The 19,814-nt window shown below is 37.9% G+C and overlaps 1 protein-coding gene across 3 annotated transcripts in view; it reads right to left on the reverse strand.

Moving 5' to 3' along the window:
• The window catches only part of tusc3 (tumor suppressor candidate 3), a 100,597-nt gene that overhangs the window by 75,388 nt on the left and 5,395 nt on the right, over positions 1-19,814 (reverse strand). Inside the window, exon 1 of one of the 3 annotated variants that reach the window (XM_079898778.1) lies at positions 16,844-16,986. The exons of 1 other annotated variant lie outside the window; for it this stretch is intronic. In XM_079898778.1, the coding sequence (XP_079754904.1) occupies positions 16,844-16,948 (105 nt within the window). In that variant the 5' untranslated portion in view covers positions 16,949-16,986. Of the gene's footprint in view, positions 1-12,315; positions 12,394-16,843; positions 16,987-19,814 lie in introns of those variants that run through there. One more of the 3 variants, XM_079898779.1, reaches the window with a different exon arrangement.

The following is a 19,814-nucleotide window of genomic DNA, read 5'->3' on the forward strand; positions in this document are numbered from 1 at the left end:
ATATTTAAAAATTAAGGCTGGGAATCGATTAAAAAAAATGAACGAATTAATTGCACAATTTGCTGTAATTAATTGCAATTCCTCCAAGCTTGTAATCATCAATAATTAAACTTAGAATCACCTAATTAAATGAAACACCGGGAAAAAAAGGAACAGAAAATAGCCCTAAAATAATAATAAACAAATATATCAATGTAGGGCTATTATTTTTTTCAGTAATCAATCAACATAATCAATTTAAGTTGTTTTTTTATATATATATTTTTCTAATTATCAAAATAAAATATAGTCCTACAAAGCTATTATTACCAGAGCATGTGATCAGAGCCTAAGTGTACCATTATTGCCAGCATGACTATACCAGCTCAGCAAACAGAAGTCTATACTGAGAAATTTCACGTTATTTGAGCGGACTTTGCTTTTCCAGTGCGTGATCGGTACATGATTGGAGTGTTTGGGCCGTTAACGACAGAGCAGAACGCGCAGCGCAAACACGGAGTCGAACATTGAACATTGAACATTGAGCAGAGAGCGCAGCGCGCAGACACACACACACACACGGAACGGAGAGTGCGGCGGCGCACACGGAGCGGAAAAGCTTTTTTTCACCCTGCAGTCGATTTCATTGGTTTAGGTTACAGTGACGACGGGTAAAACTTTAGAATCAGCTGCAGGGCGGGATTTGCGCTGAACGCGGAGACTTCCGCCACTTAATTTGTTCGTGTGAAGGACGAAAATGTACCTATGTTCCGCACACAAAATATTGCATTCGGTCATTCGGTACACACGTGCACCGAACCGAAAGCCCTGTACCGAAACGGTCCGGTACGAATACACGTACCGCTACACCCCTAGTTTCAGCCCATGTATGCAACAGTCATCCACCTTACATTATTCCAGTGTAAAAAGCCTAACTTCTACCACAGTCTCTGCACTTTTAAAAATGATAATTGATCATCACTTTCAGCAGCTTTAGGAGTTCACAATTAAATTGTGCGATAGGAACAACTACTGCGGCCCGCAACGTCCATGGAGGAGAGCAACCAAAGCAACGGTGCCTGGCCGAATTTGGCCTCAGCCCAGGACTATTATAAGGAATTGCATTTCGGCGTCCGGTACAACAATATTAATGAGATCCATGAGCGATTTCATAAATTACACTTTGATTGCTTAACCATATCCTCAGCTCTGGTACGCACAGGGAAGAGGACCTGACAATTATTGTTCATCACTATGGATATCCAGAAGAGGAGACAAATGCAGAATTGTCACTTTTCAAAGCTATGTCAACGGGAGAAGCAAGTTTTGAACAACGATTGTCACTGTTCAGAGAGTCAAAGCTAGTCCACAGTTTAGTAAGCGTTGGCAACCTCTTTCACTTATTCTTGACTTTGCAGATGAACATCACATTGTGTAAAATAAATTGGTCTTGCATCCAACTGAAAAAAACAAATGAGAAACACCATGAGACAGCAGAGACTCTCGGACATTGCAATACTGAGCACTGAAAGGGCCATTCATGTGGATTTGGATAAAACAGTTAATCGCTTTGATGCTGTGCCTTGTGGACACCGTTTAGCCCTTAACTAAGGTACACCATTGTTTTGATACTTAAACTTGATTGCTTAAAATTTCTGTGAATAATTTGCTGATACAGATACAAAAAAACTCTTCTATACACACACACACACACACACACACACACGTATATGCATATATTCTATGGCTTGCAGGAGCTGGCTGTGGATGTGATTGGCTTCTCTGGATGGTTTTAATATTTAGGTTCTTATCTTTAATTACAGGGAGTGTCAGATAAAAGCACATCACTCTGCTCTGTTGGGCAAGCAAAAGAAGGGAATCTTTCCGCTCCAATTACCTTGATGAATTCCCGTATCTGTCAAACGATGAAGCCGTCAAAGTGACTTTAAATTGACAAAGTAAACTTCACATTGCTTTTCAGGCATGGCGAGACGAAAGCCGTATCAATGGTGAAACAGTGTCTGAACGCACTCTAAAACATGCAGATATTTCACAGTCACTCATACACATAAACACACACTCTCCAGGAAAAAGTCTACAGGATCAATTGTTGTGGGGTTTAAACCACAAGGCTTGAACCGCTCTGCTCACCCTAACCTAACTGCAAAAGCAGTTCCGCCATGCTTACAGTCATTGGTAAGCATCGGTCCATTACTAGCTAAACAGCAGCTCTGCGGAACATAGGCTACTACAACTCCTCGTCCCACCAAATGTTGACGTGATGTATCCCGATCTTCAAGCAGAAGGAGCTGGATGATTTTTTTGTTATTGATATTAATCCATAATCTGACATGTGATGCAGCCTTATTTCTCCAATTCTGTTGGAGTTTGGGTTCCTGTTGCATTTGGCTTGCTTAGTTGGGGTTTAAAAGAAATGAATCAACACTGAACTGACTTGAGCTGAATAATGACACTACTGCCGTCTGCAGAGATGCTTTACAGCAGAATTATAATTTGTCGCATATTTGATGAAGTTTGCAGCATTGATCGTTATTTTAATGTTTATTACTTTGAAGTTGCTTTGAAACTAACTTTATTGAATGAAGCGCTATATAAATAAAGATGACTTGACTTGACTTGAATACATTCCCTAACAGCAAGAGCAGGTAATATTACTGCTAGGAGAATAATGCAATAAAGTCACATGGTTGCTTTTATTATGCAGTGCTTATAAAAAAAAAAGAAAAAAAGAAAACAGTGCTTTAGTTTAATAAACAGAAAGCTGGAAGGTGGCATGGAGCTAACCACAGGGAGCAAGTGGGGCTTGCTGATACAGCAAGTCTGTTTGATGGAAGTGAGATGTCAGACAGCAGCTATTCTGCCGATCCATCCACAAACCAATCGTGAAAGACCTGAGTCTTCACTGGCGAGTGCATCCAAGGCTAATGTTTATATTCAGCATTTTGTGAATGCAACCCTGAGCTCAATGACTTCAATTGATATTACATGGAGGACAGTTTAGTTCCACAAACGTGGTTGGTCTTAAATAGAACGTGATTGCCTTGATCTTTTCAGAGACTTTGGCTACATCCACACAGCAGAATGCAACTGTCTGTCTGTTAGGAGAAAGACAACTGAGAGTGACAGCTGACGTCACTGATGTACATATGATATAGGGCTACATATCTGATTGAGAAAAGCAGTAGGAAAACCCCGAAATGGCAAACAATTTTATGGTGAACAATTTTTTTAAATCAGCAACAGCAAACCACAATGATCCAATCAATCCTCGATGGACAAAATCCAAAAGTCCCGCCCCACTTTTTTTCTTGTTCGAGAACCCTTTTCACTCGGATATGCATCACAATAGGGAAGAAAATACTACCACAACTTCCGTTTCATGCCGACTTTAAGAAATGTGTCAAATAAAGTGGGCAACAGTTAGTCTGTGGTCTTCTATGGTTAATTTTCTCAAAGAGAGAAAAAAGAGAATGTTGTGATGCAAATAAGTTAATCATAGAACTTTCTATTAATCAAATAATCCTGAAAAAAAAAATGCATCAGGATTTCCACACAAATATTAAGCGGCACAACTGTTCAACACAATAATAAGAAATGTTACCTAAATACCAAATCAACATATTAGAATGATTTCTGAAAGATCATGTGACACCGAAGACTCCCATTAAATGAATAAATTACATTAAAATAGAAAAGAGTTATTTTAAATTGTAGTTTACAATTGTAATTGTAATTTCACAATATTACTTTTTTTACTGTATTTTTGATCAAATAAATGCAGCCCTGGTGATAAGATATTTCTTAAAAACATTTTACAAAATCTAACCAACCCCAAACTTTTGAATGGTAGTGTACATCCGATTTAATGACATAGTTAATCTAATAATTACTAAGTACTCTGTTTTCCACTTGGAATGTTGAGGATTGTTACTGCCACAGTAACGCACAATAAGTACAATGGGACTGCGCACTTGCAATGAATCGCTCAAGTTTGTTTCGGCCTCACAGAAAGTGGTTGACAGGGGTTACCTGTCCGTACAGACATTATTCAAACTGCTACTGTCTCTTGTTTTACACACAAGACAATTGCAAAGTCTAACCTGTTAGTAAATTCACAGATAATGACTGTATGAATGCAGCCTTTGAGTCTTGGTCTGACAGCCACTAAAAGTGGAGCAGTAAGTCGCAATAACAGGCTGTTCTCCACAACAACAAAAGACTTTCCTCAGGATTACCATTGCTAATTATTGAGGATAATTTACTTCAGGATTTGGCTCAGGCCTGAGTGTATAAGAAGACAAAGCAGCTCAATTTGGGGTTTTGGTGTATTATTCTCTTTTGCTTAGATGCTGTTCTTTTTTCATTCTCCATTTTCCGAGTGAGAGAGAAACGTGGATCTAATTTTGCTGTCAATTAGAGGGTGACTGGGAAATGAATGGCGGTGGCCACGAGTGAAGCGATATTAGATCTCGAGATGGGATTAAGTCTTTGATAGGCACCAAGTGCTTACACCACCTCCACTTAATGAAAAAGACATTTCACAAACAATCCCTAGGAACAGAATAATAAGGAAGCTCAATGTAAGCCAAAATTCACCAAGACATCCAACTGCATGTGTAGGGATCTTGGGGCATTGCTTTACAGGGAATTTAAAGACAAACTTTTCTAGCCCTTGTCTGCAAGACCTCAATATATGTAAAATAATATCCATGAAATTATAAATAGTGACTATATACTCTACAAAAGTTTGGGGGCTGGTAAGATTTCTGAAAGAAGTCTATATGCTCACCAAAGATGCATTTTTTAATCAAAAATACTGTAAAAACAGTAATATTGTTAAATAATTGTAAGTGTCCGTTTTCTATTTTAATATGTTAAAATTAATATGCTTTATTATTGTAATGGAAAACCTGTTTTTTTTTTTTATCCGCCATTACATCAGTCTTCAGTGCAACATGATCCTTCAGAAATCTTTCTAATATGCTGATTTGGTGCTCAATAAATAAGCAGTTCCTATGCTGCTTATTTATTGTTAATATTGTTAACATTGTTAATTGTTTTGTTATTTGTTAATACAATATTGTTAATATTGTTTTGCTGCTTATTTATTTATTGTACTGCATTATTTTTAATGTGGAAACCTACATTCATTTTTTTTTTTGTGATATTTTGGGCAGAAAGATCAAAATAACTGGATTTTTAGTATAAAAGCCTTTTACTGTCAATTTACTGTCCATCCTTTGCCTTTAGACCAATTTTACCTTATTAATAAATTAATACTTATATTCAGCACACTTTAAGAAGAAATGTGCTTTTCACTACTCCCATAGTGTATGACTGCAGGAAAAAAAATTTATTGAACATTGATGGAGCAATAGATTTTGTGTGAAAATAAATCATAAATGTGGTTAATTTTGTCTAAAAATCTTATAAATGTATGAGGTGGCATGATGGGACTTTTACCCCACACACATTATTTATACAAATACTTTAGCTAAAATAATATGTTTTTAATAATTTCTAAGTTAATACTTCTAAGTCACTTCAGCAAGTTTGTACCATTTTCTGTTTATTTTGATAAATAAAATAAATATTTTTTGTCCGATAAATATACTATCACTAATAAAAAAATGTTTTAAAAATACAGAAACAACATTATTTTAAAAAGTAAAGATTCTGAAAGCATTGAAGGAGATCCCATTATAATTTAATGCATTTTTAAACATTATTGTTTCATTATAAATATGGGGATTATCTCTAAGGTGGACACCCAACCCAACATTACACAACCTTACCATCTAAATCTAACAATATCATGTCAACAAATGGAAAAATCAGCCAGCTATTTATTATCATGTCAATTATTGTGCCTTTAGCCCCAACAGCAGGAGCACATTTTACCCCAAATACCATACTTTTACATATTCTTCTGTTATTGAAAATCTGTTGCTGTAATTATCTTGAGCAAAACCTAAAATCATTAACAAGACCTATAGGCAATAATTTTAGTGCTTCTCATTTGCTACTTAAAAAAACCCATCAAATATTAGATCAAATTAGCACAAAATCAACTTTGCGCTGCTGCCCGTGATCATGTCAAGGATCAGCCAAATTTCCATGTGCACCTTGAAAAGTGGATGTTTTGGAAAGGGTTGCGGCAAGTTTTTGTGCCATCTAGGTTTAGAGGAAAAAAGCTGTTAGCCCTGTTGCACCCTACTCTTTTTACTGACCCTAAACTTTTAAACAGCAGTGAAGTCAAGTCACCTTTATTTATATAATGCTTTATACAATAAAGACTGTTTCAAAGCAGCTTTACAGGGATAAACAGGAACATAATGATTAAATGAGGCAAAAACAGTTTAATTTTGCAGTAAAGCAGCTCTAAAAAGAAAATCTGCTGAGATCAGTTCAGTGTTGATTAAGTTCTGGTCTTGAGGATTCAGCTATAAAGCAGCTCCTACAGTGATGTCATTGTCCAGCTCAGTTCAGTTCTCATCCAATAATCTCAGTACAGTCAGATCAATAATATTGCTGAATATTATAGATTCCATGCTGCATCACAAGTCAGATTGGTATCATTCAGAATATTTCATCCAGTCAGTAAGTCAGATGTTAAATCAGTATCCGCTCTGACGGATTCAAATAAGTTAACTCAGTGACAAATTCATCAGACTGATTCAATATAGTCGGTATCAGTAATTTGTCATTTTAAGCAGTTAATTAAAATAACCACTAATAAGAGTAATTTGCTTATGAATCAGAATACACTGCTTACTCTTGTTATTTTTGATTCTTTAAAAAGGATCAGTTCAATCAAATCATTTGTTCATTAATCAGACTTCCCTTGTCATGCTGTACGTTTGCTTTTTGTTGCTTTTTTTGCTTTCATCCAAGCACATTTAATTCAGACTGCAAACTGGCATTCAAACTTGAGTGGTGCAATTCAGCAGAGGTGGTGTCGATTGAGCTCTACCGCTGAAAATAGGAAAGGAAACACTCCTATAATGGATTGGCAACACTGATTGGCATATCTTAACATATCTTAACTTTTTAAAGCTGCAGTCCGTAGTTTTTCCTCTTTGTCGCCATCTCTGTTTGAAATCTGCAATTGCAGTTATTCGTAGAATTATCAACTTTACGTGGGTTGTGCCTCGGCACGGCACAGCGCGGATGAATTAATGTTTTGAGGAGAATGTGAGGCTGTCAGTCAACTCGCGGTGTGGATACTGTCATTCGGAAGATAGATTCTACTTTTTGGAAGTATGACCAACATAAGAATTTTCACTGGAAAATGTCATCTGAACAAGTAACATCCACTTTTGTTGTGATCAACTAAGGGGAAAAAAAGCATAGCAGTAAATCACACTGATTAAATCTAACGATCACTTATGTCAAACCTGTCCAGCAGAAAAAAAGCCGTCTCTGTGTCTGTTTTGAACCCCTTCAAAACAAGGAGTTCACGCCATCTTTCAAAAGCCCTTCCGATATTTATCCTTGTTTTCGCATGGGCCTGGTTGCAGTCTCTTTTTTTCTGTAGCCACTCCGAAGTCTGAAGTCTTTTGCATTTGCATACAATGGGTGAATCTCCAGTTGTCACTGGTGATTGTCGTTTCAACCTTTTCGGATCCACCATCAAATTGATACGTTTAATTATATCAAGTGCCTTGAGAAAAGGCTATAAATCTCCACCTCCAACATCCTCACATGCAATATAGCCTACTAGCCGGGACACATTCTTAATGAGTACACAGATGTGACGTAATGACGCAAAGACATGCTCGAATTTCCGGCGGAAATCCACCAGTACCACTGGAATTAAAAACATTATTACAAGCTTATCGTTTTGAATCAAGCTAAGGCAAGCAGATAGTTTTGAACACTGGCTGGTAAGGTACTTGCTCAAATTTATTTTGGACAATTTTTAACCCCAAAAAAGTTACGGACTGCAGCTTTAAAGTTTGAAAGCCAGAAAAATGTTTTTTTCCATGGTGTCCAAGGAGCTGATAGTAATTTATTTATTTCTCCTTGCTCTGTGTAACATGGTGAAGCGTTTGCCCTTAAAATGCAACAAAACAACCGGTCACATCACAGCAACGGCACTTTTTGGTTCCATCACTAAAGCACACTGAGACTACTGATAAAACCACAAAATAAAACCATCTCAGAAACGGAACGAGTTAGAAACAGCGGCCGTTATCTGACAAAAAAATAGAGAGGGAGACGAAGAGCAAAACAGTGATGGGGATGAAGAAGAGAAAGACAGGTGGAGAGATGCGTTGGAGAGATTCTCGCTTTCTCTCCTCCCCCGTCACTACTCTCCTTAATGAACGACTCTCTCTGATACACTCTTTAATGCATGTTTAAGGCTTTGCCATGGACGGCTGGCACAGCGCTGATAAGGCTGCATGCGTTATCCAGTTGGACAGGCTGACTCGTCCACGCCGGCCTCCTGCCTAAAGCATCTCTGTCAGATCATCCGCCGCCACGCTGCGATGACGACTGCTATGACAGCGCTGATAAAGGACAATCGAAGATGTCACAAGCTATGGGGTGGACAGATGGAGGGTACACAGGATTTGGAGGAATGAAAGAGGAAGGGAAAATGAATTGGAAGTTGTTACCTCATACCATATTTCAAAGAAAGACAACATGACGTTTGCAAAAAAAAAAAAAGAGAAGAAAACACAGGTGGAGATTTTTCTTCTGATGTCTTTGTGTTTTGCACCAAGTCTGTGGTCTACAGTTGTTGATCTCTTTTGGGCTCAGAGAACACCAGGAGTTTGAACGAAAGACATTGGGTCAGAACACACAGCGTGAACACAGGTTAACAGAGCTCACATGTAACCCAGGGAGCTTAGAATGAAAAAACACATGGGGATAGTCGGAAAATGGAAGAATCTGTGGAAATAAACCGGTGTGGAGTTTAAAGTCGAACAAAAAAGCCTATAAAGCTGAAACAAAAATGGCAAAAATAATAATAATGATAGAGCAGGTATGACTTCCTAGTGGTCAATCTCACGTACCCTTCTCCTTCCCACGGCTTCAAAAATAACTGCCCTCTGATTATGCCCAATTTCTGACCAAAATGTCAGAAAGTGGGCAGGGCGACGTCTCGGGAACACAAAGCATCCATCAAACAGACAGCTCTGCCACACAGGCTATTATCATTCATTCAACAGGACTGCTAATTGTGAAACACATTCAAATTCATAAATAAAATTAACGTGTCACATATTTTGATCTGAAACTATTTTGGTACTAGTATGCAATTTACCCAAAAAAAAAAAAAACATGCATAATATGAATGGAAAAAGAAGCATGTTAATTTGGAAACTGCCTGTTGTGCACCAAATATGGTCAAATGTATTTGGTGCTATTAATTCTGGAAAAAATAAAGCATTATTAATGCTTACTAACACACACAGTTCCAAAACAAAACCACAGCAGAACTGGTGTGCGTCTCCAAGCAACACAAAGTAGTGTTTCATTACTGAATGAATCTGCTGTTTTTAACCAATCGAGTGAGCCAATAATTTAGTGACTCATTCATAAAGATGATCACTTGCTTCGTTCCTGAATGAATCAGCCGTTTGAATGAATCTGTTCAATGAATGACATGAATTTCATTCATATTCATGCCACATCTGAGCTTCAAACAGTCTGTGTAAATAGAACTAAATGCCACTTCAGATGCAGCTTCTAAAAAAAATGGTATGGCCACATTGTAGCCTTAAAAGATAATGTATGATAAACTATGTTGAATCAAAATATTTCTTTCTAAAGCTACTTTTTGTAATGTCTATTCAATACTTTTCTCATCAAACACAATAATGACTTTAAGTTATCTTTTGGGGCTAATTTCTTTGCCAAAATTGATGTGCGATCAATTTGCAATTAATTTGATTAAATAATCTGCACATCATGTAATTAGATTAAAGATTTGGTCACACTTTTAATTAGGGTCCCGATTACTGCTTGTTAACAGTTAGGCAGGTAGGTATTGGGTAAGAATTTGGTAGGATTAAGGGATTTGAAATATGGTCTTGCACAATATATAAAAACTAATAAACAGCCAAATAGGCCTAACCGTATAATATGCATGCTGATGAGCAACTATAGTTAAAAGTGAGAACTGGACACTAAACTAAAGTTTTACCAAAAATTTTAATCGCTTGACAGTCCTAAAAATAATACAAAAGTAACAATGGTAGTGCATACGACTCATGCACTAAATTCCAAATCTTCTGAAGCCATACGATAGTTATTGTGTGAGGAACAGACCCAAATTTAGGCTAAGTCCTCATTAACTTCTTTTACATTCAAAAGATTTTCAAAATTAGAAAAAGAGATTCAAAAAATTACATCCCATAATTAAACATTGTGAATGCATTTTTATGGTAATTTTAACAAAATACTATTTCAGTGTTCAGTGCCTATATACTGTGTACCTCTATCTTTCATACATTGATTGCAGTGCACTGAACACACACCGCTTGTCCGCTAGCGTTCTCTTTTTCTTTTTTTTTTCCATCTCCCCATGGTGAGAAGGTAAGAATATCAATGCACTTGTTACAAATGGCCTGCAAATCTCTTGAATATTAAATAAAACGTACAAGGGAAATGGAATTACACTACTAGACCTGGATCTAACACGAGTGGAGACTGGAGGGGGCCCGGGGCCTGCTAAATATTCATGCCTCTTTTTTGTTTATTTATCTTTTAAAGCCTTATTTTGCATTTTAAAACACAAAGTGAAAGAACGGACCACAAAAGCATGCCCTGTTGGAGAAGAGAGTGCAGGGTTTGCGGGCCAAGGCCAACCATGGGCTGTTCAATATTCAGAATGATTTTTATAAGCAATGCATGTGGAATGGCTCTGGGTCTAATGTTGATATATCACAGCCTCCCAGCGGCTGGTGCCCTGCGTCTGTCTGGATGGCATGGAGAATCATTTTGGTAATGCTTCTCAAGCACAATACAAATCATTTCGCAAATCCACTGGGCCTTAAAGACGACTCGCTGTCACTCTAGCCAGGCATGGGAGCGACAGCCATGCACACGGGCTCATGCTCTTTCGCGCGATCTTACCCAGTCTTCTATTTCTGTTGAGTAGAGCTATTACTGAAAGTCTGCACGAAAAGCTTTGTTGTAATACATTAAAGGTGAAGCATTTACGTACTGTATCAACAGCAGAACAAACACAATTGCAAAATAAACAGAGCAATTCCAAACGGGGCCTCGCACCATTCGTGCTCGGGCCCTAAATAGTGATTGTTTTTACCAAAAAAAAAAAAAAAAAAAAGCCTGGAAAATGACTGATCCACATCTGTTACTTTTCAGACAAATAAGAATTTCTGCACTTTCTTTTTTTTTTTTTTCTTATACACTGTCACAGACAGACACTGTCATTCACCTTGGACATACACTGACACCTAATGGTGTGGATGTCACGTCATGCAAACTCGAGTTTCCGATACAGAGATGCTGTTGTAGAAATACACCATTAGCAGTCAGCCATGATTAATATATTGTCGCTGTAGGGCAAAATCTCCAAAAACACTACTTAACTACAAACACTAGAAATGGAAAAAAACACTGTATTTTTTTAAATAATTAAACACTGCGTTGTCAAAGTTGATATTGTGGCTTTAGTCAGACACTTGCATGTGTCATTATATTATTAACACAATACCAAAATCAAGCTTTGACCAGCGGATTTCAGAGAATTTTGGACAAGTATTTTGTCTGAGGCATCTGAGGCAGTGAGTGCATCACATTATGTTTTCATCAACTTACAGGTTCTAAAATTTACTGTAGCTATGCAGTCAATCATTTTTTTTTTTCTGTTTTTGGACAAAAACTCATGTTAGTTATTAAGGATGAAGCTGCTACACACAAGACAGAACTGGCTATTGCTTACTGTTTTTTCAAAACCCACAGAAAAACGTGAGAGCTGACCAATAGTAATGAAAAAAAAAAAAAATGGAGATACGAGATTTCTGCCTGACAGCGACGATACTGTGAGCAAAAGTGTCCAATAACATTACAGATATAAAGCAAAATGTTTTTCAGGTCATGTGATCTCAAAATGGCAGCCCCTATGACACACCCACTCCATGTACACTGAATAAAATTTGGTGTAGGATTTACTGTAAAATGAAAAAAAAATTCACACAGAAATTGCTAGTAAATTGAAAAAAAAAAAACTACTGTACAAAGAAATGACAAGTAACGCATTGAATTAAACATGAATTTTTCTAAACTTAATGAATTAAAGGTGCACTATTAAAAAAAACTGAAGCATGTAGAAGCAACCTTTAACATGTTGAGCCACAGTGCTTAAGCTGGTAACACGAGTGCGAGTCCGACCCAATCATTTCATCCATTCATCTTCTGCCAATCGTTTCATCTCCTTTGCCTCCAGTGTCCCTTTCAATAACAGTGGCCACAAATTTTAAAAATGTAAAACTACCTCCCGATGCTCTGGAGACATCATCATTCTCGAGGAGATTAATTTGCAGTGAGCCGTGATGTATTTAGAATTAGAATCTTGCTGAGTCTTGAGACTCATTATGGAAATGTATATATGCAGGTTGGCACGCTGAAACAGTGTTCCCAATCCTAGAGATCAATGCTTAGCGAGAGCAGTCCATCACGATGCGGAGAGGGAAAAAAAGTTAGCAAGAACGAGAAGACGGAGAAATAAAGGAAAAGGGGAAAGAATGAGAGAGGCAGAGCAGCATGATGCGCTTTTCCTATCTATGGATGGCTACACGTATGCATCATTATGCCTCTGAGCTTTTAGAATTAAACTGCCTTCATCAAACACTCAGCAGGGTGGCCCTTCTCGCACTGTTCACCCCAGCGAGAGGGAGGCTTCAAGACTTCAAACATTTCAGTTGTTTCAGAACATAAACTCTTTCAAGCCTTTTGCCCCAGTGCCATTCGGAGCAGTAATGAGTCGAGCTGCAGTTTGAGAGCTGAAGGGAGAGGGGGATCACACTGCTCTTCAACTCCAGCTGCTAGAGTCAGGATGGAGCGATCATGGGCCCGGACATATTCCTGAGGCAGATATTACAAGAAATGTTCTACCAGAGATGTATGAGGAATAGAGACAGCAGAGGATCCCGCAAGTCCAACAGAGAAAAGGCAGCACAACTAACTGTAGAATAAATCAGACCAAATCGTATTAGCTGATACTGCACTCTACGGAGAAAAGGTTCTGTCAGGTGCTTCATACTGTAAAACCTTTTAGAGGTTCACATCGCTGGATCATTTTATGGATTTAGTTTGAATTCATTTTGTTTATCGATTTTTGATCAAATTGTATGAATTAAACAGCTTGTACACATACTTTATTCACTGTAAAAAAATTGAAATAACCTGTTAAACTTGAAAGTATTATGCAATAATTTAAGGCATGTCTCCTTACAGAAGCTTTTTGGCATAGATTGAGTCAATAACCCTTCTAAATAGAAACTATTTTTTCTAAGAGTGTGTGGTGTTTATATTTTAGCCAAAAATGTCTGACTAGTTTGATACTTGGAGGATATAATAATCGGGGCTCTATATTTTTTATAATCTTCAAAAAGTGTACTCTGTTTAACAGTTTGAATAATACTGATTGATTTCTGTACAGTAGGCTATATAAATTCTAATATAGAATAATATATAATATATATAATATATAATATCTAATATATAGATATATATAGAATAATAAAGATATAGATATATATATAAAAAATAAAGATATATAAGATAAAATAAAGATATATATAGAATAATAAATATATATAGAATAATATCTAATATAGAATATAGCAAATATATCAACCCTATAAATAATTATCGGCTACTGTTTCAAAGGTTTGGGGTCATTATATATATATTTTTTTTTTTTTTTTTTTTCAACATTTATAATCATAAGAACTGTTTCTTTAGCACCAAGTCAGCATATTTGGATGATTTCTGAGGGATCATGTGACACTGAAGACTGGAGTAATGATGCTGAAAGTTATACATTAATTTACTAAACAGGTATTTTATGTAATAATATTTCACAATGGTGTTTTTATTGTATCTTTTTTTTTTTTTTAAACAAATATAGGCAGCCTTGTTGTGCAGAAGATACTTCTTTAAAGAACAATTTTTAAAATCTTACCATCCCATAGTGATTTACAATAAATGTAATAAATTCATTTAAAGGAGAACTCCGGTCAATTTAAACATTGAGCTCATTTTTTTGTACATTTGGAGTGCTGTCAATACAGAGAACAACGACAAAAATCGGTGTTGCCTACACCGTGTTATCCTCTTTTTAAAATTTGCACCCTGTTGACTTCAATGGGGCAAGTTTTAAACCTGCTTTTAGCCTCTTAACATCCTTGATGTGTCATTACAAGTGCACAGGTCATGTGATAGTAATCGATTGTCGAGTTCACGCGCATGATCATAGGTACTAAACCAATGCGCGTGAACTCGACAATCGATTACTATGGACTTTGACCGAAAACAGGATGTAAATACAGGTATGAGCGCTGGCTAAATAAATATCATTTTTATTCATATCTTTCACATCTACTGCAGTCAGATTGACCCGCGTTCACTCCGAAGGAATCACTCACATGACCTGTGCACTTGTAATGACACATCAAGGATGTTAAGAGGCTAAAAGCAGGTTTAAAACTTGCCCCATTGAAGTCAACAGGGTGCAAATTTTAAAAAGAGGATAACACGGTGTAGGCAACACCGATTTTTGTCATTGTTCTCTGTATTGACAGCACTCCAAATGTACAAAAAAATTAGCTCAATGTTAAAATTGACCGGAGTTCTCCTTTAACCTAAATTACAGCCTAACCTGAAAACATCACACAAAAAATATTACTTACATTACATTCTATCACAACTTTAATGGCTAAAAATATTTGTAGGGATTATTAATATGTACCTTGTCCATATACAAATCTACCAATCGAATGGGGAATCTACCATCCATTAGCAAAACCACTAATAAAATCTACCATCCATAAACAAAACCACTACGTATGCTTTAACACTGAACAGAGCATGACGTCCAGACAAAAATAACTTTGAGCAAATATTCATTTGACTCATTCTTTGGGAATGATTCAACATAGCCTATGGGAATGATTTAAGAGCTGCTTCTAAGTAAACACATCCAAACAAGGGTTGGACACAGCCATGTATAGGAGAAGCCTATTCTGGGTTGTACTGACTTATTTATAACTCATATTGATGCATTATAATAACACCATCATAAAGCTGGAAATAAATGTTGCAGCCAAATCCTCAAAATGCCAGGAATAAAATCAGAAAACAGCACCTGAATAGAAATCTCATCTCATGCCCCTCCCTGAGAGTAAACAAGTAAAGGCCAAAATGTGAAGAAATAATCGGCAACGGCAAGTCATCTTTAAACACTATAAAGAAGAGTCCACCTCAGGCCAACTCAAAAGGGAAACAAAGGCAAACAAAGACTCTGCAACTCAAGCAGCTCAAAACTGCTTACACCATCTTTTCCTCCCTCTTCACATTAGTCAAGCCAAGATACAAGACACACAAAATTTTGCCTGTGATGATGAATGAACGAGTAGCTGAGCTTAGGGGGGAAAAGAAAAAATCACCCCTACTCACTCTCCAATATTCCTCTCTCGCTTGTAGAGGGCAGTGCAAACCTGAACAGATAAATGAAGGCTTAAAGACAGGGAGTCAAAATACTGCCCTTCTCAGCACCCGCAGAGCACAGGGGCAGGAAAGAGAGGGAGAAAAAGAAGAGAAAATATGAAGAAATTATTTAAAAATGCAGGAGGGGGAAGCGGAAAGTTGCTGCTTCAGTACTTTGCCTGATTTGTTCCCAATATGATCATTTCCCTGCTCCTCTGCTGCAGGTGAGAGGAAAAGGTCAAATACACATCATATTTTAGAGAGAGAGCGAAAGACAGAGGGAGAGAGTGAGAAACTATCTAGAGACTGTCTAGACTCTGCCTAGCAGTTCACCTGACATTCTGACATTCAATAACACTGCATTTTATTTTAATGGCAATTCAGAATTATTACATTAATGCATGGTAAAAAAGTAACAAGTATTTAATTCATATTAATTTCAATATTATTAACCTCTATGAGTCAAGTATCAACCTGATACCGGTACTTCAATGTAAATGTGTTTTTGAGATGTTAAAGGAAAATGTGGGTTAATTTAACAATTACCGGTAACGTTAGCCTAATATTAATCAAATAGATCAAATATTATGAATGTTACAAAAGCCATGCCAATTAATATGCTAACAGTTGATTAATTTAATAAATAAATAAAACGTAATAAAAGAACTTGAGTGTTCATTGAGTTGTGTTGATTACTATTATCATTGGATTTCAATGATAATGGTAATCTACACAACTTGGATAGGAATATTAGGAGAGAGCCATGTAACTTTTATAACATGTGTATGAAATAAATAGCGCCACTTTTTCAAATATAAATCATTATGTGTTTAACGTTCATTTAGAATGAAATCTTAGATTTACTATCATTATAAGGACACGCGCACAGCGTCACACGGACACGCGCACGCTACGTTGACAATCACTATGAAGCTGACATATTCTGCTAGAACATTCGTGTAAAAAACATATGTTAATAATGGAGCAGCTTCCTGTTACATTTTATAGCCGTTTTTCTGGGTAATTTAAATGTCAACATGATTTAACTCTGCCGACCGCCGGGTAATATGTTATTTGGACACGGACACTGTAGGACTTTACCAGAAATCAAAATCACTGGGTGTTGTGAAAGGTAGATTAATGAATGCATCAGTACCTCTTTTTTCTTCTGACCTCCTCCAGACTGAAGACATAACAGCAGAATCAACAATAAGGATGCAAACGGCATGTTGAATGGGAATCCCTTGTATACCACCGCCATGATGGAAGATGCTCTTATCGCATCAGTTCTGCTGAGTGCTTTGATTGGCTACAATCGCATCCAACCAGAGACCACACAATTGCTTTGTGGGACTTGTAGTTTTTATTACCTGGATTTTAAATGCATGCAGTAACAATGGGAATACCATGTAAAATCCTCCAAAATGCTCCAAAAGTAACTTCGTTATTCAGTTTATTTAGTGAATTATTTTTAAAAATAGGCCTATATTGTTGTTTTGTCACAGTCTTAGCGCTCAGAGAGAAAGATGAACACATTTATAGGCTTTAGCCTTGCTGTATCTCCAGTTCCTGCCAATGGAGGGCAAACCCAAAAAGTGTTTTCTAATATAGAATGATATTGAATGGAGAATGCATGACATGGCAAAAATGAGAAATCACAGTAATGTTCTAAAGGGTTAAATAAAGAGCTATTTATAATATTACAATGCTTAAATAATATAAAATAATAAAGGATAATAACATATCGTTATTATCCTTTTATAATAATAATAATAATAATAATAAAACTAATTATTATTATTATTATTATTATTATTATCATCATTTCAATTAAAGCCAAAACATTGTTTTCACTAAAAAACTATTCACAATTGTAAAGTAAAGCCTATAGATTTTTTTATTACTGCACAGTGGTATGTCAATGTATTTATTTGTTTGTTTGTTTGTTTGTTTGTTTATGTATTTATTTATTTGTGTCACGTATTCTACGCCTACCATTTACGTCCACTCACCAACAGAGGTCACCCGTTTACTATTAAAGGAGAACTCGGCAACTCTAGTGAACTCTAGTCACTTCTTCGCTGATTTTCCCTTTTGTTGTCGCATGTTTTCCCCACGAGCTCCCCCTACAGCTGTGGGGGAGCGTATATTTCACAACACGGACGTAAAAAACTCACTTGCGGCAGCCTCCTCCCCCTCTCTACCGCTGCTCATGTGCGTTTGTTATGATCGGAGCAAGCCAACTGTATCGTGTGGAGCTATGTCTACCGAGGTGGGTAATCTGGTAATACATCATACATGCGTGTGTGTTTATGTCGAATTGCCGTAAAGCAATTCGTGTTTCGCGCTCGCGTTCGCGCTCGTTCTCGTTCTCGCTTCTCACGAGACTTCCAATTTCTGTCTTACCGGGACGGCAGTCCCCAAGTTGCAAGGTTGGTTTTCCACCTGGGAACGCTGGGGGAGCAGGGAAAGTCATCAATATCACCAGAATAGGTTGTTTAACCATCCAAATGATTTCTAGACAGTTTTATTAAGTTAAAAAAGTTACCAAGTTCTCCTTTAAGACTTTTTCACTGCACACACAGAGTTACATGTTACACTGGACTACATTTCCCATGTTCCATGGCTTTAATTATTTACGCACCTGTAGTCAATCACAAGGACTATAAAACACTGATGCACAAGCTCACTGATCACCGAGTATTGTTAGCGAATATCGCTGTCTAGCTGATAGCATCTTTACAGAGCCAATAGTGTCCCTAGTCTGCAGGGGGAAGGGGGAAGGTGAATGGGGGAAGGGGGAAGGTGAATGGGGGAAGGGGTAAAGGGTAAGGGGTAAGGGGTAAGGGGTAAGGGGGAAGGGGGAAGGTGAATGGGGGAAGGTGAATGGGGTAAGGGTAAGGGTAAGGGTAAGGGGAAGGGGAAGGGGAAGGGGAAGGGGAAGGGGAATGGGGTAAGGGGAATGGGGTAAGGGGTTAGGGGTAAGGGGTAAGGGGTAAGGGGAATGGGGTAAGGGGAATGGGGTAAGGGGTAAGGGGAATGGGGTAAGGGGTAAGGGGTAAGGGGAATGGGGGAAGGGGAATGGGGTAAGGGGTAAGGGGAATGGGGGAAGGGGAAGTGGAATAGGGGAATGGGGGAAGGGGAATAGGGGAATGGGGGAAGGGGAATGGGGGAATGGGGGAGGGGGAAGGGGTAAGACACAGAATTGGGATTGGGCCTTACTCTTGCTTGTTTGCCCTGTGTTTTGATCCTAGCCTGGTTTCCCGTGTTCTGCCTTCTCTCTGCCTGCCCTGGACTCTTGCTCACCTCAGATTACCTCTTTCGTCTTGCCCTGTTCGGATACTGTTTGCCTCACGCCTGGACTTTAGCCTGGCTATTTGGTTTATCCTCTTGCCTTGTCCACTGGATTACGTCCTCCATTTGTTGACCCTCGCCTGTCCCTGGAATGCTCTTTGTCTTGTCCATATCATACCTGTTTACCTTTGTTTGGGCCCCTGCCTGTTCTGAACACATCTTTTGCAAATAAAAGGCTTTGCTTATGGATCCGCATGCTTCTCTCTCAGTCCCTCCGTAACATAATACTAGGCCAAACGAGGATCCAGCGGCTTTTCTAAAGGACACTGGTCAGGTATGAACCTTGCAAGGGTATGCAACCACTAGAGGTATATATTCAGGAGTTTTTGGATGTAGCATATTTTTCTGATCTGCCTGATTGTGTTCTCATTTACTTTTTTTTGTGAAGGCATAAATCAACCCTTAAAGTCTAGATTAATCCATGAGGGTCCTCGGACATCGCTCCGTCATTTTTTTAGATTATGCTTCTACTGTTAACTGGCTCTTTTTTCACTGTGGGGGTCACGGAGGAATGCGACATTACTTCCGTGCCTATAATGGTGGCCACATAAGAGCTTGTTTATGTCTCCATAGATCTTCCAGAGCCTCGTCGCGTCTCAGCAGATCTCCTAGAACCTCGCAACGTCAGGTCTGCCACCTCAGAGCCACGTCTTGTTTTGGTTGTCGTACCGCAACCCTCCTCTGATCTGTCAGGGGAAACAGTCATCAAGCGTCAGAGGTTGGCATCCAGCGTGGAGGATCCACTGCTGGTGTCAGTATGCACAGCTGGTATC

Source organism: Squalius cephalus (assembly GCF_949319135.1).
Source record: "Squalius cephalus genome assembly, chromosome: 2".
Classification (NCBI taxonomy): Eukaryota; Metazoa; Chordata; class Actinopteri; order Cypriniformes; family Leuciscidae; genus Squalius; species Squalius cephalus.